Source organism: Chlamydotis macqueenii, chromosome W, assembly GCF_036417535.1.
Source record: "Chlamydotis macqueenii isolate bChlMac1 chromosome W, bChlMac1.mat, whole genome shotgun sequence".
Classification (NCBI taxonomy): domain Eukaryota; kingdom Metazoa; phylum Chordata; class Aves; order Otidiformes; family Otididae; genus Chlamydotis; species Chlamydotis macqueenii.
In genome coordinates this window covers 17,776,349-17,802,562 of record NC_141592.1, presented here as the reverse complement: position 1 = coordinate 17,802,562, position 26,214 = coordinate 17,776,349, and the positions used below count along the sequence as shown (strand labels likewise).

The 26,214-nt window shown below is 43.9% G+C and overlaps 1 protein-coding gene across 2 annotated transcripts in view; it reads right to left on the bottom strand.

Moving 5' to 3' along the window:
• Positions 1 to 26,214, bottom strand: part of LOC147596593 (SWI/SNF-related matrix-associated actin-dependent regulator of chromatin subfamily A member 2-like) — a 199,302-nt gene that overhangs the window by 105,350 nt on the left and 67,738 nt on the right. For both annotated transcript variants that reach the window (XM_086769496.1, XM_086769495.1), the window contains exons 15-22: positions 25,874 to 26,037; positions 23,083 to 23,149; positions 20,708 to 20,818; positions 18,765 to 19,007; positions 18,342 to 18,455; positions 10,287 to 10,394; positions 5,711 to 5,797; positions 4,784 to 4,830 (exon numbers count right to left, since the gene is read on the bottom strand). In XM_086769496.1, the coding sequence (XP_086625622.1) occupies positions 4,784 to 4,830; positions 5,711 to 5,797; positions 10,287 to 10,394; positions 18,342 to 18,455; positions 18,765 to 19,007; positions 20,708 to 20,818; positions 23,083 to 23,149; positions 25,874 to 26,037 (941 nt within the window). The remainder of the gene's footprint in view (positions 1 to 4,783; positions 4,831 to 5,710; positions 5,798 to 10,286; positions 10,395 to 18,341; positions 18,456 to 18,764; positions 19,008 to 20,707; positions 20,819 to 23,082; positions 23,150 to 25,873; positions 26,038 to 26,214) is intronic.

Sequence of the window (26,214 nt, the reverse complement as noted above, 5' to 3'; positions counted from 1 at the left end):
TATTCCATACCAGGTGCAGGACATGGCATTTCCCTTTGCTGAACTGCCTATTTTTCCATCCTGTTGAGGTCCCTCTGAATGTCAGCACAACCACCTGGTGTATCAGTCACTCTTCCCAATTCTCTATCATCTGCAGACTTGCTGAGCGTGCACTCTGTCCCAAGATCCAGGTCAGAAAATAAGAGGTTAAACAATATGGGCCCCAGTATTGACCCCTGGGGAACACCACTAGTGACTGGCTTCCAGTTGGCCTTCATGCCTTTTGCTGTTGATATACCTGCAGAAGCCTTTCTTGTTGCCCCTCCTATCCCTCTCCAGATTCAAATCTATATAGGCTTTGGCTTTCCTAATCACATCCCTGTATGCTCAGACAGTGTCTCTGTATTCCTCCTGGGTCACTTGTCCCTGCTTCCACCTCCTGTATGCTACCTTTTTATGTCTGAATTTACTCAGGAGCTCCTTGTGCATCCATACTTCCTGCTACTTGTGCTTGACTTGCTGCATGTTGGGATGGACCATTCTTGAGCTGGGAGAAAGTGATCCCTGAATATCAACTGGCTCTCCTGGACCTCCTCTGCTTTCTAGGACTGTCTCCCATGGGATTCTTCCAAGTAGATCCCTGAAAAAGCCAAAGTCTGCTTTCCTGAAGTCTAGGGTTATGATCCTGCTATTTGCCTTGTTTCCTCCTCTCAGGATCCTGAACTCCACCATCTCATGGCCACTACAGTCAAGACTGTCCCAATCAGTCCTTCTTTGTTCGTAGGTATTCAGATACAGTAGAATGCCTCCCCTCATTGGCTCCTTGATCACTTGTGTCAGGAATTGATCACCAAAACACTCCATAAACCTCCTGGATTGTTTATGCCCTACTGTCTTGTCCTTCCAGCAGATATCGGGGTGGTTAAAGTTCCCCATGACAACCAGGGTCTGCAAATATGAAGCTTCTTTCAGTTGTCTGAAGGTGGCCTCATCTACTTCTTCCTGATCAGGTGGTCAATAGCAGATGCCCACCACAATGTCACATACATCAGTCTGCCCTCTAATTCTAACCCATAAGCTCCTGACTGGCACATCATCTATCCCTAGGCAGAGCTCCATGCATTCCAGCTGCTGTCTCTCATAAAGGACAGTTCTCCCTCCTTGCCTTCCCAGCCTGTCCTTCCTAAAGAGCTCATATCCATCCATGGCAGCACTCCAGTCATGTGAGCTATCCCAGCACATCTCCATTATCCCAATGAGATCATAGCCTTGCAACTGCACACAGACCTCTTATTCTTCCTGTTTGTTCCCCATGCTGCACACATTAGTGTACAGGCACTTCAGAGGTATGCAGTCATGCTAATTTCCCAGGAAAAGAGTGAGAGCTTCCCCCACAATACTGTCCTCCTGGCACTTCCTTATTTGTGTGCATACGCTTAGGATGGGCTCCCTTGTGTCCTGTTTTGTTCATTTTGAGGCCTCTCCTGTCCACATCACCTTGCACCCTCTGCTTAACAAGCCAGTCCACCACTTTTTCACTTGACTGTGAGTTGTCCTCTCACTCCTCTGTCATTCCTAGTTTAAAGCTCTCCTCATCAGGTTGGCCAGCCTGTTGGCAAAGATGTTTTTGCCCTACTTGGTCAGGTGGATCCTGTCTTTCCCTATCAGCCCTTTATCCTCAGAGGGTCCTGTGGTCATTAAAGTCAAATCTCTATCAGCAACACCAGCTATGCTGACAGTTGTTGATCCCCAGGATCCATCCACTCCTCCCTAAAGCCCTTCCCCTTCATCAATAAGATCAAGTAGAAAACCATCTAGGCCCCCATACCTTTGACCCTCATCCCCAGATTCATGTAGTCACTCTTGATATACTCAAGATTTCCCCTGGCAGTATCATCAGTGCACATGTGGAAGAGTAGCAGAGGGAAATAGTCTGAGGGTCAGACAAGCATCAACAGTCTCTCAGTTCCAGATCCGAGCCCCTGGCAAGCAGTAAACCTCCCTAGAGAGTAGATGGGGGCTTCTGTCTCCTGCAGGAGGGAGTCATGCACTACTATCACTCGCTGCTTCCTCCTGATGATATTGCATGGTTCAGTCTCAGCTGGCTCCAATGTTTCCTCAGACAGAGCTTCCAGTTCCTCATCTGCTACCAGGGCACTGCACCTATTCTGTAGTTGCAGATCTGCAAGTGGAGCAGGAGCCTTCCTCCTGGTGCCAGAAGTCACAAGCTTCTAGCCTTTGCCATCATGGGATTCTCCGTTTGCCACCCCAATGAGTACAGACTCTGGTTGCTCTTTCTGTGCAGGTGGGGGTTCAGGCTCTTGTTTCTGCAGGGTGTTGGAGAAGATCCTTTCCATCTCTTTCTTCATCATCCTTATTGCTGTGCATTGATATTGACATACTGGAGCAAGTCCAGAGGTGGGCCACCAAGATGCTCAGGGGACTGGAGCACATGACATAGAAGAAAAGATTGAGAGACCTGGATTTATTCAGTCTAGATAAGAGAAGGCTCAGAGAAACCTTATTGCTTGTCTACAACTGCCTAATGGGAGGATACAGTGAAGATTCTTCTTGGAGTTGCACAGTAATAGGATAAGAGGCAATGGATGCAAGCTGGAATATGGGAAATTCTGATAAGATATTAGGAAAAATATTTTTTACCGTGAGGGTGGTCAAATACTAGAACTGCTTGCTCAGTGAGGCTGTATAATCTGCATCCTTGGAGGTGTTCAAGACTTGACTGGACAAGTCCTTGAGCAATCTGACCTGCTTTGTGTAGGGATTAGACCAGGTGACCTCCGGAGTTCACTTCCAACGTAAATTATTCTAAGATTCTAACCTTTTTTAACATGGTCTTTATCAAAAACATATGCGTCAAGAGAACCTGTAAGCAAATGAGCCAGGACTTGCTGCCAAGAGATCTTTAAAGTCTAATAGTTCTTTATGGAAAACTTTAAGGTTATGTCAGCCTTTGAACGATTAAGAACTGGGTACAAGTATCACTGAAGTATCAGTTTAAGCATTTTATGTAAATATAATGTGTTGCTGGACAGTGGGATAGAGTGCACCCTCAGCAAGTTCACTGATGACACCAAGCTGTGTGGTGCAGTCGACATGCTGGAGGGGAGGGATGCCATCCAGAGGGACCTTGACAGGCTGGAGAGGTGGGCCCGTGCCAACCTCATGAAGTTCAACCAGGCCAAATGCAAGGTCCTGCACCTGGGTCGTGGCAATCCCAGGCACAAATACAGGCTGGGCAGAGAATGGATTGAGAGCAGCCCTGAGGAGAAGGACTTGGGAGTGCTGGTGGATGAGAAGCTCAACATGAGCCCAGAAAGCTGGGCTTCATATCCTGAGCTGCATCAAGAGGACCGTGGCCAGAAGGTTGAAGGAGGTGATTCTGCCACTCTACTCTGCTCTAGTGAGACCCCACTTGGAGTACTGCATCCAGTTCCGGAGCCCCCAACATAAGGACGTGGATAAGTTGGAAAGAGTCCAGAGGAGGGCCACAAAGATGATCAGAGGACTGGAGCACCTCTCCTATGAGGGCAGGCTGAGAGAGTTGGGGCTGTTCAGCCTGGAGAAGAGGAGGCTCTGGGGAGACCTGATAGCAGTCTTCCAGTACCTCAAGGGGGCCTACAGGAAAGATGGGGAGAAACTCTTCAGCAGGGCCTGTTGCAATCGGACAAGGGGTAATGGTTTTAAGATAGAAGGAGGTAGATTTAGGTTAGGAAAGACATTTTTTCCAAGGAGGGTGGTAGAACACTGGAACAGTCCAGAGAGGTGGTGGATGCCCCATCCCTGGAAACATTCAAGGCCAGATTGGACTTGAGCAAGCTGATCTAGTTGAAGATGTCCCTGCTCCTTGCAGGGATGTTGGACTAGATGACCTTTAAAGGTCCCTTCCAGCCCTAATGATTCTATGATTCTATGATCTAGCACTTTGTCCAATCGCATCTTTAAAACCTCCAGTGACAGGAACTCTACCACATCCCTGGAGAGGTTGTTCCAGTGAATGATTTTTCTTACTGTAAAAAAATTGATTTCTTATGTCGAGATGAAATCTCTCCCAGTGCAACTTGTACCCATTGCCCCTTGTCTTCTCCATGTGACATTATGTCTCATGCCATTGCAGTTGGGCAAAGGTGTCAATCTTGTCCCTAATTTAGCAAGGACTAGCATACAGTTATCAATAAATAAACAAGAATCCTGCATGTGATCACCATAATTCTTCCTTATCTGACTGGAAAGAAAAAAGACTCTTGTTACAACAGGAATAAAAGCTTTCTGAAGAACCATCAATCATTTCTACCATGTTCAGTCATTGCCCAAGGACTGGAAGACTTGTGAAAGAAAGGATCTTGGTATGATGTTAATGAAAATAATGGAAATTCATCTTCAAAATTCTCCTAACCATTCTCTGCTTTAGCTGAATGCTTATTTTCAAAGCACAAGACTACTTTAAATCAAATAAAAACTTTCTTGCTTTGACATTAGTCACTCAGCAGGGCTTCAGCATCAGTCAAGGACAAGACTGGAGTCCAGAAGATTCTAATTACCATTCAGCTATAAAAGCAATTTTAAACTGCCATTTTGGAGAGGAAACATCCCTTGAAGTAAGAAGCAGTCCCTTAGGCTGGGGAACTATGGGAAGAGTTTTAAGCTGGTTGGGTTCCTTCTAAAGCATGCTATTTCTATAGCTGATTAGATTTATCTTGGAAACTGATTAGTTTTTGAGAACATATAGCTCTTGGAAAAAAAATATGATACAATAGTTTCAGCATATATGAAGCTAAAGATTTACCCATTGATAACACCATTTGAGTAGCCTAAATGTTCAGCGAAGGATTCCTGCAGAATTATAAGCAATAAACAGAATATTAGAAACAGTCTATACAGTGGCCAAAATTACACATTCCTATATCAAGAAATTATATGAATGGGGTTTGATTTCCATTACACTCATACCCTTGGAATTTGACTTGTGGCACAAGTCCTCTAATATTTTCCTGCTATTGCTTTATTTAAAATGCATGGCTTATAGGAATAATTTCCTTCTCTATGCTTTTTATCATATTACAAATACAGTAGAACCTAATTAACTTGCACTGATTACTGGGAGACTCATTTACAAAATACTGAATTTCATAAGTTAGTAAGCAAGTGAGCAAACAATAAAAATCCCAATAATACACTACAGGAGACATTTGTTCATTTCTTTGTATGTTGTAGCTACATTTTAGTTAGTTTTAGCTCAGTAATGAGAAATACTACACAGTAAACTTTGCTAAAAAAAAAGGAGGAGTATGGAGGGGGAGCAATTTTGATACATATTCTAAAGGATTAGCAATCTTCTAGATAACAAGGTTCTACTATATTTTCTACTATATGGCATTTTAAACTGATATCTCTATTTTAAAATTTAGTTTTATTTTAAACACAGGTAGTAGCAAGTTGATATGGAATATCTTAAACTCAGAAAACTATATTTTTTAAAGATAGTGCCTCAAAAAGAACATATGCTGTAAAAGTGAATTTAAGACTACAGATAAAAATCTGGTGACTGCTCCATTTCTTCACTTATACAGAGCAATGGAATGAGTGTTTCTCAAATGTGTTCTTTCCAGCACAAGTGTTGTTGCCAAATATGTTGTCTCCTACACTAGCAGTTTTTGAATATGTTAGCCACCTGAATAAAAAAGGCCCTCAAAATCAAACATGACAGACTTACCTCAATATGTTGAAACATATACGGGTGATTGCATATCTTTCTCAATTGCATTATTGTGTTCATAAGAGTTTTTGCCCCACCTTTTCCCTAGGGAAGCAAACAACACAAATCAGATTATGAAACCCATTTCCTAGCTTGTTAATGAAACTTTTGAAAATCAATTTCAAAAGGAGACATAAAAATACTTCTACCCCAAAGCAGAACACCATATCACCATGAAATAAAAATATTTGAAGCTGTGAAATAAGGTGCAGTTATTTGGCTACTCAGATTAAAATATCATGAGGATGATCCAAAAAGACAAGATCAAAGACTTCAAGTAACCTGGAAAGTGTACTACATCTCATATCTGTCTATAGCAGTCACAATAAGCACTTAGTGCTTATTTCTACTGCTTATTTATCAAACCATGTAAATTGTAAACAGTAAAATATTATCAGCTGTTCCACTAAGCTGAGATGGTTACAATGTAATTATCACTGATTAATACATTTGGTAACACCATATTAAGAGTAACACTTCTCACTTTAAGGTCCCATTTTGATTTGCTATAACTTTGTGAAACTGTTCCCAGAGTTGGTACAATTTCCAAACTCACTATGTCACTCAGGTGAAATAATTTTAAAATACCTCAGCCAAAACAATTCAGACACTTTCAAGAGTGAGATTAGGAAAAATTACATTATGTGATCATTTTATATTCGGGTAAATTCATCTGTGGAAGTGTTCTGGTTTTGTTAGTGAGGGGGGGCCTAAGGTGGTAGCTTCTGTAGGAAACTGCTAGAAGTCGCTCCCCTTTGTTCAGTGGACTCAGCCGGGCCTAGGGCGGACCCGCTGCTGGCCAAGGCCAAGCCAATTAGTAGCAGAATGTCCCGTGATAACGCCTCTGCAATAACGTATTTAAGTAGGGGAAAACAAGAAAAAGAGGAGGAGAAGATGTGAAGCAGCTGAGTGGGGGGCAGAGAGGGGGAGGCACGAGCCTCATGGGCCTTGCAGGCCTCACCCTCTGGCCTCCCGCCGGGCAGCCGACTGGGCCCAACTCGGCCCGGCCTGGCTGCAAGAAGTGGAGAGGAGATGAGAAGTGAATAAGATGTAAAAAGGATCCTGAGAGACGTCTGCCAGCCTGTTGTGAGGAACGGCTGCAGACGCCAAGGTCAGTGAAGAAGGAGGGGGAGGAGTAATATGGCTCCTGGACAAGATTCCTCTGCAACTCGTGGTGAAGACCATGGTGGAGCGGGTTGTCCCCCTGCAGCCCATGGAGGTCCACGGAGGGGCAGAGATTCACCTGCAGCCCGTGGAGGACCCCACGCCAGAGCAGGTGGAGGCCTGAAGGAGGCTGTGGCCTGTGGAGGGCCCACTGGGACAGCTGTTCTGGAGGGACTGCACCCCGTGGAAGAGATGACCCACGCCGGAGCAGTTTCACGAAGGACTGTGGCCCGTGGGAGGGACCCCACGCTGGAGCAGAGGAGGAATGCGAGGAGTTCTTCCCCTGACGATGATACAGCGGCGTAAAACAACGCGTGATGAACTGACCGCGACCCCCATTCCCTTTCCCCCCTCCTGTGCCGCTCGGGAGGGGAAGGTAGTAGAGATAATGTTAAGCCCGGGAAGAGGGAGGGGTGGGGGGAGGTTATCTTGTTCCCTGTCTCATTCTCCTGCTAATTTTAGAAATAAATGAATAGTTTTCCCCAAGTCGAGTCTGTTTTGCCTGTGACGGTAACTTTAAGGATTTCTCCCCGTCCTTATCTCAAACCTTGAGCTGTTTTTTCTTATATCATCTCCTCCTATTCTCTCGGAGGGTGGGGGGAGCGAGAGACAGACTGCGTAGTCTGGTCCTGATCAGGGCTGAACTACGACAGGAAGGGAACTGACATTTGATTGAGGATAGTCCACGTGTCAAAGTCTACTGTTGATCCCTTGAAAGTCTATCTCAATTTGCTCCAAACTGCAGTTTGCATTTGTTTATTAAATGTTTACTAGAGCTTTGCATCCTAATGAATTCTCTCTAGTTTGAGCAGATTACAGGCCAGAGCTACAAAACAACAGAGTTTTCCCTAAAACCATAGTTATTGGATCTTCAAAGCCAAGAGTTCTCAATGATCACCACCTCCTTCTGCTGGCACCAGGAAGCATGAATAAGATGATCCGATTAATTACTTACAGAAAATAAAAAAGTTGGAGGATGGGGAAAAATTGGACCTATGAGTATGAGTGAATTGAGATTGCAATGTTCTGGCCAAAAAGACTAGAGAGCTAGAGGACAGCAGAGGCAATTAGAACTGCTTAAGGCAAAGAGCTGGGCAGGGAAACAAGGAAGAAAAAGCAGAGAGAAGACTCTGAACTAGTGAACAACAGAAATCAGACAGAGAGGTAAGCAGAAGGCTGGGAAGTAAAATGAAATTGAAGGGGTGGGGGGAAGTTAGAACAAGGAACAGGATGTAAGATAGGCAACATTGACATGGACATAAACCTGCTGAGTTGGACTGGGAACAGGAAATGAGGGCATAGAGATATCTAACCTCTATTTAATTGAGTAAGGTGACTGTACACAAATCTTCAGTTAGAGGAAGGACAATAGGAATGGCTGTGCCAGGAAACTGGGCCTAGTTAGGCACAGAGAACTGAACTAGCAGAAGACATTGGGATGAGGAAGAAAATAGACTGGACATGGACCAGTCAAAGGGGTTATGGTAAAAGGCATCACAGTCAGGCCAGGAATAGGGGGAGATGAACAGGAGGGACAACATCCATTCAAGTGCTCTCTCTCCAGATCTTAGAGCAAATTGAAGACTCCTCAGTCTCACTGCTCTTCTGTCATCAAATATATATTAAACCCTCAACCACATCAAATGTCACGTAGTAAAAGGCAACTACTATCAGTTATTCAAGTAACTGAAACCTCTTGCATAGGTCTCTGTAGTGCTTCTAAACTTCCAATAGTTCTGATGACCTCCTTTGGATGTAAATGTGTCAAATGACATTTTCTAAGGCTTAAAAAATAGTAGTTGAAAAATTACATTAAAATACAACACAAGAAAGTAAATCAATGTTTGCAAAGTACTCAGAACCTATATAGAGATGATTGTCATAGAAGAACCTATGAGGAAAGGACTAACTTTGGTTTTAGAGCAGGGTTTGAACACTCAACAGTAAATAACACATCAGACCACATCAAATATGTGCCTAACTATTCTATGATTTTATGAAATAGAGATTAACAGAAAATAAAATATTGAACAAAAATATCATCCATTGTGACAATGAAATTGGCAGGAGGCAGGTGGAAAAACAGTATGCAATCATATTGTATCATGAAAACACATATAATGGGGCCAATATATGGGACTGGCACACACACAAGCTGTTACATACCAGTTGCTCAGAATCACAGAATGGTTGAGGTTGGAAGGGACCTCAGGAGATCATCTGATCCAACCCCCCTGCTCAAGCAAGGCTACCTAGAGCAGGTTGTCAAGGACTATGTACAAACAACTTTTGAATATCTCCAAGGAGGGTGACTCTCTGGGCAACCTGTTCCAGTGCTCAGTCACTCTCACAGTAAAGAAGTGTTTCCTGATGTTCACACAGAATCTCCTGTGGCACCACTGAAAAGAGTCTGGCTCCATTGTCTTTCCACTCTCCCTTCAGGTATTTATCTATATTGATAAGATCCCTCCTGAGTCTTCTCTTCTCCAGGCTGAACAGCCCCAGCTCTCTCAGCCTTTCCTCATAGGAGAGATGCTCCAGTCTCTTCATCATCTTTGTGACCCTTCACTGGACTCTCTCCAGTAGCTCTCTCTCTTGTACTGGGAAGTCCAAACTGGACACAGCACTCCAGATGTGGCCTCATCAGTGCTGAAGAGAGAGAAAGGATCACCTCCCTTGACCTGCTGGCAACACTTCTATTAATGCATCACAGGATACCATTGGGCCCTCTTTGCTGCAAGGGCACATTGCTGGCTCGTGTTTGTTGCTCTGTGTTTAGTGCCTACATGATCTTACTCTGAGGAATCTCACAGTAAATCCAACCTACTTCACATCTATTGGAATGTAAAATATGTATTTACAGACAAGCTGATGCATGGCTACCTGTCTTCTCTACAATAACATGACCATGTGCCAAAGTCCTAAGATAGAAAAGTAGACATTTATTTTGGTATATTCTAATGTATGACTACATGATTTTGAATTTTATTTTTCTTTTAACACCTTTTTGCATGAACAGATGTTATTTGTACGTATGAACAGAGGCACTCATACCCTAGCTGGCCAAAACAAGATTTGTGCTTAATAATGGCTCTGAGAGAAAAGATGAACACCCGGTAGTAGTCAGTGCTGCCACAATCCCAATTAGTCAGATTTTTTAATTGGATTAAACTCAGCATATTTTTACCTTATGAATGGAGAGCACAAACTGCTGCCTTTTAAAATACAAACGTGTCTAATTGAGATTTATTTCTTCAAAGATGTCTGTGGTAAGAACATACTTATTAATTTTTTTTTAAAAAAGAAGTCATATAGTTAACACATGATCATGATCTATTGTTCCATAAGTGCTCTAGTTTCCCCTTTGTACCTTCTTGTCTTTCTCAGAACCATCTGTGAGAAGGATTCCCTTGGCTTGCATGTGGCAGTACAGAATCTTCTGAAGAGCTGACATGTCACATTTGATTACATATTCAACCTAGTGTAAAAACACAATGAACAAATACAGTGTCAAGTTTTATCAAGATATAATTTCAGTATGATTTTAATTCCAAGTTCTTGCCCTCCTAAACAAATAAAACAAAAACTATGTTTCTTTGATCCTCATCATAATAGCACCTTTAAACAAGTTGCAATCCACTTGCAACATAATAATGACTATTTGAAAAGATTTATGATTACTACAAGACACACAGATTCTAAGGGCATGACTGTAGATTCCGTGCTGTTTTACCAAACATATAAAAAAGGAATTATTATTTCCTGTTTCTCTCATAATTTTAACCAATTGTCAAAAGACTGAATGGTTAATAACTGTTCTGGTTTTGTTTAGTGAGGGGGGGCCTAAGGTGGTAGCTTCTGTAGGAAACTGCTAGAAGTTGCTCCCCTTTGTTCACTGGACTTGGCCGAGCCTAGGGTGGACCCGTGATAACACCTCTGTGATAACGTATTTAAGAAGGGGAAAACAGGAAAGAGAAGGAGACATGTGAAGCAGCTGAGCAGGGGGCAGAGAGGGGGAGGCGCGAGCCTCATGGGCCTTGCAGGCCTCACCCTCTGGCCTCCCACCGGGCAGCAGACTGGGCCCAACTCGGCCCAGCCTGGCTGCAAGAAGTGGAGAGGAGATGAGAAGTGAATAAGATGTAAAAAGGATCCTGAGAGGCGTCTACCAGCCTGTTGTGAGGAACGGCTGCAGACACCAAGGTCAGTGAAGAAGGAGTGGGAGGAGTAACGCGGCTCCTGGCCAAGATTCCCCTGCAGCCCGTGGTGAAGACCATGGTGGAGTGGGTTGTCCCCCTGCAGCCCATGGAGGTCCACGGAGGGGCAGAGATTCACCTGCAGCCCGTGGAGGACCCCACGCCAGAGCAGGTGGAGGCCTGAAGGAGGCTGTGGCCCATGGAGGGCCCACTGGGGCAGCTGTTCTAGAGGGACTGCACCCCATGCAAGAGATGACCCACGCTGGAGCAGTTTGACGAAGGACTGTGGCCCGTGGGAGGGACCCCACGCTGGAGCAGAGGAGGAATGCGAGGAGTTCTTCCCCCGATGATGAAACAGCGGCGTAAAACAACGTGTGATGAACTGACCGCGACCCCCATTCCCTCTCCCCCCTGTGCCACTCGGGTGGGAAGGCAGTAGAGATAATGTTAAGCCCGGGAAGAGGGAGGGGTGGGGGGAGGTTATCTTGTTCCCTGTCTCATTCTCCTGCTAGTTTTAGAAATAAATGCGTGTTTTTCCCCAAGTCAAGTCTGTTTTGCCCATAACGGTAACTTTAAGGATTTCTCCCTGTCCTTATCTCAAACCTCAAGCCATTTTTCTTATATCATCTCTCCCTATTCTCTCGGAGGGTGGGGGGAGCAAGAGAGAGACTGCGTAGTCTGGTCCCGATCGGGGCTGAACTACGACAATAACCTGTGAAATTTATATCTGCAAAGCATCAATCACAACTGACACAACCTGGCACAAAATGAATAGCATCACTTCCAGGCCTAAGCAGCATTCTGCTTACCAATGTGGGGATTGAAACATGCTATTTTGTTTCTCAATATCTACTAAAACCAAGAACTAATAAAGTAGAGTATGAACACCAAATTCATTTTGACTTATTTTTAAATATGATTAAAATAAGTTAGCTTCAGCATGTTTTTTTCTGCACACCATCCTTAAGTCCAGGAACACAAGAAAAGTTTTCATGTACCAATTTAACACACATTTTTTCGACTGCCAGGCTTGTATACTTCACTGTCTTTAATAACTAGTCTAAAATGAAAATAGTCCCATAATGAAGCCAGAATAATGGTGACAAATAATGCAAGAAGTGAATAAAAGAAAAAAGAGCAAGATGCTTAATGTTTCATAAATAAACTTGTGGAGGTTAACAGTTATATTTAACACTTTATAGGCCTTTGGAGGCCTCACTAGTTAAGAAAAACATGTCAACATGACCTAACAGTCTAGCTGAGTCAGCACAATTCAATTTACAAAGGAGTGAATTATTTGTAAAAAAGAGGTACTGTCTAGAGCTTCCTTATCTGACTGTTTGGAACCTCCCTATATGAAATAATCCGCATGTTACCACGCTCTGTTGCAATTTGCTGTAGTCCTGTTTCTCTGACATGGTTTGATGAAGAATGAGTTGTATATCCAAAAGGTATATAAACTCTGTAACTGCACCATTTGGGCAGAGTTCATATCAGCAGTCTCACACTGCTGCTTTGTGTTCTTTTCTATAGCTGTAGTAATAAACTGCTTCCAACCTCATCTGAATTGTAATTTCAGTTATTCTGCAACAAACTACATAAAGAGCAACTTTGCTAACAATTTCATTAATCTAATAAGGAAAGCTTTCAACTAGGTACATTAGGGAAGGATTGTCATTACCTGAAGAAAAGTGAAGGCATGGGGGGGTGCGAAGAAGTGTCTGGGAGACAGCATGACTTGGGATGTTCTTGTGCTTCCCCTATGAAAGTAGCACAATTGGGGGCCCATCTCAAGTGCTTGTACACAAATGCATGCAGCATGGGCAACAAACAGGAGGAATTCTAAGTCCATGCACATTTGCAAAACTCTGATCTCATTTGGATTACAGAGATGTGGGAGATAGCTCATATGATTGAAGTGCTGCCATGGATGGGTACAGGCTCTTCAGGAAAGGCAGACTGGGAAGGTGAGGACAAGGGATTGTGCCCTATGCACAGGAGGGGCTCAAATACACAGAGCTTTGCCTTGGAGCAGATGACATGCCAGTTGAGAGCTTATGAGTCCATCAGAGGACAAACCAGTGCAGGTGCTATTGTGGTAGGCATCTGTTACAGGCTTTCTGATCAACAAAAGGAAGCACATTAATTCTTCTTTAAACAGCTCATGGGGGACATGCTCTGCTGGACCTGATTGTCATACAGAAAGAACTGCTTCAAGATGAGAAAGCTGAGGGCTGCACTGATCACAGTGACCATGAGATGATTGAGTTTAAGATCCTGAGAGAAGTGAGCAAGACAAATAGAATCACAGCCCTGCACTTCAGGAGAGCAATTTTCAGCTTGTTGAGGTATCTCCTTGGCAGGATCTCATGGGAGACTGCTCTGAAGGGCAATGGGGCCAAGGAGAAGTGGATAATCTTCAAGGACAGCCTCCTCAGAGCAGAAGTTGTTTCTTATGACATGGAAGAAGTCAAGCAAGCCTGGCAGAAGGCCAGCATGGATGAACAGGGAACACATGACTGAGCTCAAATGCAAAAAGGAAGCACACACAAGGTGGAGACAGACATGGGCTACCTGAAAGGAATATAGAGACATTGCTCAGGCGTGAAGTTAGGAAAGCCTAAGCTCAGCTCAAGTTGGAACTAGAGAAGGATATGAAGGACAACAAGAAGGGCTTCTATAGGTACACTGTCAGTAAAAGGAAGGCTAAGGAAAACAGAGGCCCACTGCTCAATAGGGCAAGGGACCTAGTGCCAAAGAACACAGCAATGACTGATGTAGTCAGTGCCTTTTTTTTTGCTTCAGTTTTCACTGGTAAGGCTTGTCCTCAGGTCTCTCAGGTCCCTGAGCCTAGTGGCAGGGTCCGGGGGAGTGAAGCATTACTCATAGTAGAGGAAAATACGGTTAGAGACCATTTAAACCAGTTTGACATATACAAGTCCACAGGACCAGATGAGATTAATCTAAGGCAGCAAAAGGAGTTGGCTGATGTCATTGTGAGGTCACTCTATCATCTTTGAAAAGTCATGTTGAACAGAGGTTCTGAATGTCTGGTAAAAGCAAATGTCACACCCATTTTCAAGATGGACAAGAAGGGGAACCCAGGGAACTACAGGCCAGTCAACTTCACTATCTCTGGGAAGCTTATGAAACAAATCCTTCTCAAAGACATTTCCAAGTATATGAAAGACAAGAAGGTGACTGGCAATAGCCAGTATAGATTTATCAAGGGGAAGTCATGCCTGACTGATTGACCTCTATGATGAGATGACTGGCTGTGTAGACAAGGGAGAGCAGTAGATCTTGTTTACCTTGATTTTAGTAAGGCCTTTGACATCGTCTTCCATAGTATTCTTATAACCAAACTAGTGAGATATGGACTGGATAAGTGGACAATAAATTGGGTGGAAATTTGGCTGGATTACCAGGCTCAAAGGGTACAAATTCAGCAGTACTACTCAGTAGTAGTCCAACTTGCAACCAGTTATCAGTGGTGTCCCTTAAGGGTCAATACTTGGCCAATACTGTTTAATGCATTTATGAATTACCTGGATGATGGGACAGAGTGCACTCTCAGCAAGTTTGTGGATGACACCAAATTGGAGAGGGAGGGGAGTGCTCAATATGCTGTAGGTCAGAGGGACCTGGACTGGCTGGAAAAATGGACTGACAGGAACTTCATGAAGTTCAACAAAGGGAAATGTTGAGACCTGCACTGGGGATGGAATAATGTCAGTATACTCTGGGAGCCAACTAGCTAGGAAGCAGCTTTGCAGAAAAGGACCTTGGAATCCTGGTGGACAAAAAGTTGAACATGAGCCAGCAATGTGCCCTTGCAGCAAAGAAGACCAACAGCATCCTGGGCTTTATTAGGAAAAGTGCAGTCACCAGGTCAAGGAAAGTAATCCTTTCTGTCCCTCAATAAGTTTGCAGATGACACCAAATTGCGTGGGAGTGTCCATCTGCTCGAGGGTAGGAAGGCTCTGAAGAGGGATCTCGACAGGCTGGACTGATGGGCCAAGGTGAACTGTATGAGGTTCAACAAGGCCAAGTGCCAGGTCCTGCACTTGGGTCACAACAACCCCATGCAACCCTACAGGCTTGGGGAAGAGTGGCTGGAAAGCTGCCCGGTGGAAAGGGACCTGGGGGTGCTGGTAGACAGCTGGCTGAACATGAGCCAGCAGTGTGCCCAGGTGGCCAAGAAGGCCAACAGCATCCTGGCTTGTATCAGGAACAGTGTGGCCAGCAGGAGTAGGGAAGTGATTGTGCCCCTGTACTCAGCACTGGTGAGGCCGTACCTTGAATACTGTGTTCACTTTTGGGCCCCTCAGTACAAGAAAGACATTGAGTTTCTGGAGCATGTCCAGAGAAGGGCAACGAAGCTGGTGAAGGGTCTAGAGCACAAGTCTTATGAGGAGTGGCTGAGGGAACTGGGATTGTTTAGTCTGGAAAAGAGGAGGCTGAGGGGAGACCTTATCGCGCTCTACAACTACCTGAAAGGAGGTTGTAGGGAGGCGGGTATTGGTCTCTTCTCCCAAGTAACTTGTGATAGGATGAGAGGAAACGGCCTCCAGTTGAGGCAGGGGATGTCTAGGCTGGATATTAGGAAACACTTCTTCACTGAAAGAGTGGTCAGGCACTGGACCAGGCTGCCTAGGGAAGTGGTGGAGTTACCATCCCTGGAGGTGTTCAAAGAATGTGTAGACATGGCACTTCAGGACATGGTTTAGTAGGCATGGTGGTGTTAGGTTGATGGTTGGACTTGATGATCTTGGAGATCTTTTCCAACCTTAAGATTCTGATTCCTCTCTATCGAGCACTGGTGAGGCCACATCTGGAGTGCTGTGCCCAGCTTTTGTCTCCCCACTACACAACAGACATGGACATACTGGAGCAAGCCCAGCAGAGGGTCACTGAAACGGAGAGAGGGATGGAACACATGACATATGAGGAGACTTCGTGGGAGCTGGACTTGATCAGCCTGGAGAAGAGAAGTCTCAGGAAACCTTATTGCTTTCTTTAACTACCTAATGGGCCAGTCTCTGCTTGGAAACATTCAGCACAAGGACAAGTGGCAATGGTCACAAATTGGAAAGTGAGAAATTCTGATTAGATATAAAGAAAAAATTTCCCCATGAGGGTAGTCAAACACTAGAACAGGAACCCAGAGAGGTTATGGAATCTTCATCCTTGGAGATATTCAAAACTCAGCTAGACAAGGTCCTGAGTGACCTGCTCTGAGCAGGAGGTTGTATTAGAGACCTCCAGAGGTCCTTTTCAACCTATATGATTTTATGACTAAAAAATCAATAGGTTATTTTCATCTCAGAAGGACAGGAGGATGAGCTCAATATAAATACAACCTCACAATTCACATGCAAAAATAACTTGATTTTTGTTATGGTTTTAACCCATCAGGTTTAAGTATCAAATGTCCCCCCCAACCTGCCTTCAATTTTCATTTTGATTATGTTTTCGTGGGTTTGCGGGGGAAGGGCGAAAGGGGATGAGGGTCAAAATCACAAAGGAAGGCAGGTGTGTGGGTAGAATAAGACGTCTGGAAATTAAAATAGTGATCTTTCAAATTAGTGTTGAATTTTACATTCTGAGATGCACAAACTGGTTAAGACACATATACAAGACAAACAAAATACTTCACACAACTCAAGAGTCCTGGAAAGGTAACTAAAATTCTGCTAACTTTACGAATGTCACACAGTCCTTTAGGAGTTTCAGTGAAACAATTCATTGAGTAAAGTTTCTTCACAGTGCATGAGAGAGTGGCACAATCTGACCTTCAGGGTATGACTGACTTTCATTAATGCCTTGAAACCAAATACTATGGTGTCCTGGTTTTATTTTGTGAGGGGGAGCTACGGTGGTAGCTTCTGTAGGAAGCTGCAAGAAGTTGTTTCCCCTTTGTTCAGTGGACTCGGCCGGGCCTAGGGCGGACCTGCTGCTGGCCAGGGCCAAGCCAATTGGTAGCAGAATGTTTCCTGATAACATCTCTGCGATAATGTATTTAAGAAGGAGAAAACAAAAAAAAAAAAAAAAAAAAAGATGTGAAGAAGCTGGAGTGGGGGCAGAGAGGGGGAGGTGCGAGCCTTGCGGGCCTTGCGGGCCTCACCCTCTGGCCTCCCAACTGGGCAGCAGACTGGGCCCAACTCGGCCCAGTCCGGCTGTAAGAAAGTGGAGAGGAGATGAGATGTAAAAAGATTCTGAGAGGCTTCTGCCTGCTGATTGTGAAGAATTTCTTGTGAGGGGAATGGCTGCAGACGCCAAAGTCAGTGAAGAAGGAGTGGTAGGAGTAATGCTGCTCCTGGCCAGAATTCCCCTGCAGCCTGTGGTGATGACCATGGTGGAGCAGGCTGTCCCCCTGCAGCCCATGGAGGCCCATGGAGGAGCAGAGATCCACCTACAGCCTGTGGAGGACCCCACACCAAGGCAGGCAGATGCCTGAAGGAGGCTGTGGCCCGTGGAGGGCACACGCTGGGGCAGCCTGTTCCTGAGGGACTGCACTCCATGGAAAAAATAACCCATGCCGGAGCAGTTCACGAAGGACTGTAGCCCGTGGGAGGGACCCCATGATGGAGCAGGGGAGGAATGTGAGGAGTTCTTCCCCAGACGAGGAAGGAGCAGCATAAAGTGACATGTGATGAACTGACCATAACCCCCAATCCCTCTTTCCCCCTGTGCTGCTCCGGGGAGAAGGAGGTAGAGATAAAATTAAGCCCAGAAAGAGAGAGGGGTAGAGGGGAGTTATCTTGTTATCTTTTTCATTATCCTGGTTTGTTTTTAATAATAAATAGTTTTCCCTGAGTCAATTCTGTTTTGCCCGTAATGGTAACTTTAAGGATTTCTCCCTGTCCTTATCTCAAACCTCAAGCCTTTTTCCTTGTATTATCTCTCCCTATTCTCTCGGAGGGTAGGGGGAGTGAGAGACTGCGTAGTCTGATCCCAAGCGGGTCTAAACTACAACATATGGAAACAAACTGTATGTCTTGTATAAACCTTAGGTGGCTATATACAGAATTAAAGCTGTAGGATTGAGGATTAAGACTGAGAATGCAGAAATCAGGATCCCTCAGTGTCTACTGTTTCTTCTTTGCAGAGTTAAAAACACAAACCACAACAACGGACACTTAATAAGTTCTCTTATCTAGGATGCATCTCAAAAAACAATATTATATAGTGCTCAAAAAAAAAGTATAGAATCCCTTTCTATTGCAAACCTTTTCTGGCAGTTGAGACTCAACCTCTTTTTTCAGTCTCCTTAGCAAAAAGGGCCGGAGCACTTTGTGGAGACGACGGATGATCAGAATAGTTTCTTCCTCATTTAAGTCCACCTACAAAAATGTATAAATATCACAACAAGGCAACTCAGTGTGTTATGTAGTGTCTTTGTGATTAGGTAAAATATTATTTCTCATTATAAGTTTGCAGTAATTACTTGTTATGTTACAACTAAATTGACTCAGAGTCCAGAAAGAGACACTTTAATGAAGACTTTTAAAGCTGTAATAAAGGTGACTTTAAGTATGCTAATTCTTTGAGCACAAAGGGGATTTCAAAGACTATTCCTATAACATGGCCTCCATTTTGTTTCCATCCTAATGGTTTGTTTCTAACAAACTTTAAACAAACTGTTGAGGTACCCTTTCTCCAGTCATGGCAAATGGAGCATTGAACCACTGTTCAAAGGTGCTGCAGCTCTTGAAAATGGTAGGAAGGAGGAAGTTGAGAAGAGCCCAGAGTTCAGGCAATTTGTTCTGAAGTGGAGTCCCGGTCAACAGTATCCTCCTAGGGGCCACATAATGAGTATTCAAGACCTGAGTCAGTTTGCAGTGATGGTTCTTCATTCGATGGCCTTCATCTACTATCATGTATTTCCATCGAATCTGCAAGAAGAAGAAAAGCTGGTAAAGAAAAAGCAGGTCAGATATCATCAGAATTAGAACCTACCTCCCAGTAGGTTTAAAACAGGAACAAATGATGATGTCCCTGCTCCTTGCAGGGGGGTTGGACTAGATGACCTTTAAAGGTCCCTTCCAACCCAAACTATTCTATGATTCTATGATAAATCAAAACTGAAACATCAGCCATTCTTGTTGAATGATTGGAAACCCAAATCTGACATTATCCAAGCATTAGTGGCCTCCCAAGCAACAAGAGGAGAAAAAAATACTAGGTAGGCTACATCTGTAAATAAGCTTGCATCAGCAAACAGCTGAATCTCCTCATTTCTTTGGACGAGTTCAGGAGACTGGCACCATAAGGTGAGAATTTGTCTTACTGGGGAAGAAAAAGAACACAAGAAATCCAAATGAAACTGTCAGAAAGAAGAAACTAGACAGGATGCAAAGGCATTTTCAGACAAAATAACTGTATTATCTAAAAAGACAGTAACCCTGAACTTTGCTTTACTTCAGTTAATCCCTTTCTTCTAACCCCAAACTGAAGCAACATAATTAAGGACATCTCAGTCAAGTCACTGCATCTTCTGAAATAAAATTTTAATGCAGTCAGAGCAGATGTTGAAAGAAAACTGCCATGTTTTTTATTACTTCCTGTGCTAAGACATGGATAGCTAACGTATACCCCATAGGATGAGTTTGATGGGACACTGCTTGAACATTAGCACACCAGTGATTCAGGCAGTTCTTTAGTTCAATCCTTTCAGACGCTTCATGTCAGCTGTTTAGGGTTTTTTGTTGTTGTTTTTGCTTTTTAAAAAGCAAATACTGCCTCACAACCTACTTTGTTACAGATGTGAAGCTTTTGGTGCCTCTTGCTTCTTTATATCCTTGCTGAGGCCCTCAGTGATCAGAAAGAAGTGGACCAGAAAACCAGTAGACAAGCATGTGTCACATAACCAAAAACATAACCACTCTCCTCAACAGATGTTGGGCATATATCCAAATCCTAGGCCATATGACGAGAGACTTCATGTAAGTCAGGTCACATGCAAATATATAACAGGAAAAAAAGGAAGATAATAGGATCATAAGGTTTCACAGTATGGCAAAGCATACCTACCTGGTCAGGTTTGTGTGTATTTTATAAAATACTCTTAAACTACCATACAGTTTTCAAAAAAATTCATTACATCTGAGGCACCAATATCCACAGATCTTTTTGTGAGCTTTTAAAAACTGAGTCTTATGTAATAAAGCACCTGGATCAAATTCATTATATAGGTGGTCACTTGGGAAAAACACGCCATGCAGATGGAGAGGTTGTAAAAAATGCAAGTCTCAGCTCAGAAACAGAACTAGAAAAATAGAGTCAGGATGATAGATTAGGATAAATGCTATCAGGCAGTGGAAAGAAAAATCACAGTTTTCTAAAGACAGGTGGGTCTACAGTATTGACAAAATTCCAGGGCAATAATATAATAATCCAGGAAAATCCTGCTGTTTTCAGGAGGGAGAGATCCAATTGCCAACAGGGGAATGAAAAGGTAGATTAAATGGTTATTTTTTAGCAAGACAAAACAGCAATCCAGGACTATCAATTAAAACCAGGTGTTTTGTGCTAGGCACCAAAAAAGATGAAGTCTTTAAGGGTTAGCTGTTAAGAGATGAGAGACATTCCTTACCTTAGCAAGAATATGCTTGTCCTTTATTATATACTCATAAGTAGTTAAAAGAACATTAAATTTTCCACTTCGAAGCTGAGGAACAAGTGAGCGACGCATGGCAGGTGTCCCCTAAAAGAGAGACAAAGGATGAAGAAAACTGATATACCTGTATTTCTATGCAGTACAGTCATGAATTAGCAGCGAAAGAGACAATATATGACCTTGTAATCCTGCACAATCATACCAAATATATTGATATATTCCATACTCCTTCAAGAGTAATTTCCCTGACCACTTGCTGGACTGTACAACTCTGTTTATATGGGAATGGAAGCATGTAGCCAACAGTCTAGTCTCCTTACTAATTGCTTGACTTTATAGGAACTGCAGTAGCCAAACAACAAAATATCCAGCTGTATACAAAATCTGCAATATTTACATTTGTATTGCTCTCAGTAAATCCTCGCAATATGATATTTAACAATTTTATTCTGCATTTCACTAAGTGAAAGCAATTACAGTTAATTACAGTAATCTTGAGATTATTAACTCTCACTGCTATAGTACTGTTGTGGTTTTGTTTAGTGAGGGGGGGCCTAAGGTGGTAGCTTCTGTAGGAAACTGCTAGAAGTCACTCCCCTTTGTTCAGTGGACTCGGCCGGGCCTAGGGCGGACCTGCTGCTGGCCAAGGCCAAGCTGATTGGTAGCAGAATGTTCCATGATAACGCCTCTGCGATAACGTATTTAAGAAGGGGAAAACAGAAAAAAAAAAGAGAGAAGAGAAGATGTGAAGAAGCTGAGCGGGGGCAGAGGCGCAGAGGGAGAGGCACAGGCCTCATGGGCCTTGCAGGCCTCACCCTCTGGCTTCCCGCCGGGCAGCCGACTGGGCCCGACTCAGTCCGGCCTGGCTGCAAGAAGTGGAGAGGAGATGAGAAGTGAATAAGATGTAAAAAGGATCCTGAGAGACAAGACATCTGCCAGCCTGTTGTGAGGAACAGCTGCAGATGCCAAGGTCAGTTCAGAAGGAGGGGGAGGAGTAATGCTGCTCCTGGCCAAGATTCCCCTGCAGCCTGTGGTGACGACCATGGTGGAGCAGGTTGTCCCCCTGCAGCCCATGGAGGTCCATGGAGGAGCAGAGATCCACCTGTAGTCCATGAAGGACCCCGTACCAGGGGAGGTGGATGCCTGAAGGCAGCTGTGGCCCATGGAGGGCCCGCTGGGACAGCCGTTCTGGAGAGACTGCACCCCGTGGAAGAGATGACTTCAGGAAGGACTGTGGCGTAGGGGTGGGACCCCAGGAAGGAGCAGAGGAGGAATGTGAGGAGTTCTTCCCCTGACCATGAAGCAGCGGCGTAAACTGACCGCAACCCCCATTCCCTGTTCCCTCCTGTGCCGCTCGGGGGGGGAAGGTAGTAGAGATAATGTTAAGCTTGGGAAGAGGGAGGGGTGGGGAGAGGTTATCTTGTTCTCTGTCTCATTATCCTGCTGTTTGTAGTAATAAATGAATAGTTTTCCCCAAGTCGAGTCTGTTTTGCCCGTGACGATAACTTTAAGGATCTCTCCCTGTCCTTATCTCAAACCTCAAGCTGTTTTTCTTATATCATCTCTCCCTGTTTTCTCAGAGGGTGGGGGGAGTGAGAGAGAGACTGCGTAGTCTGGTCCCGATCGGGGCTGAACTACAAAAAGTACATAATTGTGCTGGTTTGGCTGGGATAGAGTTAATTTTCTTCATAGTAGCTGGTATGGGACTATGTTTTGGATTTGTGCTGAAAACAGTGTTGGTAATATAGGAGTGATTTTGTTATTACTTAACAGTGCTTACACAGAGTCAAGGCCTTTTCTGCTCCTCACATCAACCCACTAGTGAGTAGGTTGGGGGTGCACAAGAAGTTGGGAGGGGACACAGCTGGGACAGCTGATCCCAACTGACCAAAGGGATATTCCACACTATATGATGTCATGCTCAGCATTTAAAGCTAGGGGAAGAAGAAGGAAGGAGGGACGTTTGGAGCGATGGCCTTTTGTCTTCCCAAGTAACCATTACAAGTGATGAGGCCCTGCTTTCCTGGAGATGGCTAAACACCTGCTTGCCAATGGGAAGTGGTGAATGAATTCCTTGTTTTACTTTGCTTGCGTATGTGGCTTCTGCTTTTCCTATTAAACTGTCTTTATCTCAACCCATGAGTTTTCTCACTTTTACCCTTCTGATTGTCTCCCCCATCCCACCGGGGGGGAGTGTGTGGTGCTTAGATGCTAGCTGGGGTTAAACCACAACAATAATGTACATAACAAAACTTTACAAACAAACACAGTTTACAAATGAATGTAGGGGCTGAGGAAAAAACATGTTTTATTCTTTCACCTTTATATTCATATAAAGAAATATATCAAACCTTGTAAGATATTTTCACCACAGAAGGAGCCCATTTGTCAAATTCGTATGTCCAGTTGGATAAAGTTCTAAATACAAGATTAATAGGTAAAAATAACATATTTCATTATTTGCTTAAAAAAAAATAAAATTCATAATTATGCCATCTGTTTCCCACTGAATGCTGGATTTTCAACATACTTCTTACATCCCCTATAGTGAACAGTATATTGTATCAGGATATATGTATCTTTATTTGAGAGGGGAGGAAATAGAAATAAAGTGGGGAAAAGGTCTCTTGCCCTTATATTCAGGGGTCCCTTTCAGATGAATTCAGCAATGTATTTGAAGTATATCTTTGCATTTGGACAGATATTAAGGGGAAGATATACCTGCAAAGAAAGACTTATCCATCATTGTAAGCTAATCACCTCTCATAAATTGAGCCTGCAACTTTTCAGATAGAGCCATATGAAGTCTACAGTAAAAAACATCTGTATTCAGCTGTAATAATATACTATTGCCACTAGTCAGATTCGATTTTGCACTATGTGGTTTCAGCTTTATGACCACAATAAAAAGTCTTTAAAAGGGGTAAAAGTGTGTTTGCCAGTATGATATGGGAACAGAAGATAATCTTTTTGTTTGTGAAATCATTGGACATGCCAAAGCAGCACCAACCAGGTCTAATGGGCATCTTAGGAGTGGGGGAGAAGGAAAAAGAGTTTTAAAATAACTAAAGAAACTCAAGTTTCAGCTTCTCTCTTCCAGAAACTTTAAAAGGTTCCTAGAATGGGGAAAAGTACAGGCATGTAATATTAAAAAAAAAGTATTATTCCTCTCTCATGGCTAATGTGAGGAATAAGTAACAGTGAAGTAGAACATACTACTAGTAGGACTACATTTGACACTGTCCCACACAATATTCTTGTCTCTAAACTGGAGAGACATTGATTTAATGCATGGACCACTCGGTGGATAACGAATTGGCTGGATGGCCGCACTCAGAGAGTGGTGGTTAACGGCTCAATGTCCAAGGGGAGACTGGTGACGAGTGGTGTCCCTCAGGGCCCGGCCCTGTTTAACATCTTTGTCGGCGACATGGACAGTGGGATAGAGTGCACCCTCAGCAAGTTTGCCAACAATACCAAGCTGTGTGGTGCAGTTGACACGCTGGAAGGGAGGGATGCCATCCAGAGGGACCTTGACAGGCTGGAGAGGTGGGCCCGTGCCAACCTCATGAAGTTCAACCAGGCCAAGTGCAAGGTCCTGCACCTGGGTCATGGCAATCCCAGGCACAAATACAGGCTGGGCAGAGAATGGATTGAGAGCAGCCCTGACGAGAAGGACTTGGGAGTCATGGTGGACGAGAAGCTCAACATGAGCCAGCAATGTGTGCTTGCAGCCCAGAAGGCCAACCGTATCCTGGGCTGCATCAAAAGAAGCGTGGCCAGCAGGTTGAGGGAGATGATTCTCCCCCTCTACTCTGCTCTCATGAGACCCCACCTGGAGTCCTGTGTCCATTTCTGGAGCCCCCAACATAAGAAGGACACGGACCAGTTGGAGAAGGTCCAGAGGAGGGTCACAAAGATGATCAGAGGACTGGAGCACCTCTCCTATGAGGACAGGCTGAGAGAGTTGGGGCTGTTCAGCCTGGAGAAGAGGAGGCTCCAGGGAGACCTTATAGCGGTCTTCCAGTACCTCACGGGGACCTACAGGAAAGACAGGGGAAAACTCTTCAGCAGGGCCTGTTGTGACAGACTAGGGGTAATGGTTTTAAAACAGAGGGAGGTAGATTCAGATTAGATATTGATAGAGTGGCTCCAAGCTAATGAATAATTTGTTCCAATTGTAACCATTATGTCCTGCATAGCAATGTAATCCTTATGTGAAAATGTAAACTAACCTTGAGAGAAAGAACAGCAGAGTCGTAAAATTTAACATAACAAAGTACTTTGAGCAGACACTAGCTGAAACCAAGATAAGGGGGGCTTAAGGAATTTGCAAGCACAGCTAGGAGCCAAAACAAGACCCTATATGGAAAAGAGACTCAGAGTTCAACTAGCAAACACAGTGAGGAGGAGTATTTACTTCATCCCTGGACCACCAGAGGACTCGCAAAGACCACCAGAAAGAACCTCTGTGCATGCAAAGATGAACATTTGCACCTACTAATGATTTCTTGGAAATCTGTTGAATAGGCATGATTTTGCAACATATTTTCTCTGTGATTTTGCCTGTTTGTTGGAGCACTCGTGGTGGAGCGATCCCCAGTGCTGCCCAGCGCTGCTAATAAAGAATACTTGCTTAACAGTCATATTGGATTCTGACTGTTGAGTGAGCTTTTTTTGGTTTCAAGATTAGGAAAAAAAATTTTTACAATGAGGGTGGTGGAACACTGGAACAGGTTGCCCAGAGAGGTGGTGGATGTCCCATCCCTGGAAACATTCAAGGCCAGGTTGGCTGGGGCTCTGAGCAACCTGATCTAGTTGGGGATGTCCCTGCTCCTTGCAGTGGGGCTGGACTAGATGGCCTTTAAAGGTCCCTTCTAACCCAAACTATACTATGATTCTATATAGCATGGCAGCAGAGTGAACAGCAAAATTAATGAAACAAAGTGCTTTCCTCAGTCATCTGGTTACCTTTCCGATGCTAGATAATCAGTTAGGAAGAAATAATCACAGGCTAAATTCAGAGTAGACACTCAGTGCATTTCCAGGATGTGCCTCAACTTGTCATTGTGTGAAAAAAGTACATGTTGCTATGAAACCAAACTACAATACACAGAATAATAGCAGAATGAGTTTACTTACGAAAGGGGAACAATGATGAGATAGGGGCCATTGAGTCTTTTGTGTTCCATCAGATAAGTGATGAGTGCAATAGTCTGTATGGTTTTTCCTAGTCCCATTTCATCAGCTAAAATTCCATTCAGATTGTTATTATAGAGTGAAACCATCCATTCCAGGCCCTGGAGCTGAAATGAATAATCATTTCAATTATTTAAAATCCACAGAGGTAGGTAGTACTGATATTACAGAAGTGTGGTTCATTCTTCTCTTAGTACTTCTGTTTTTCCTTCCACAGTACTATGTGCATGCAGTTCCCAATATGTCTTGGAAAAGATTATATGACTTACATCTATATGAAAGTC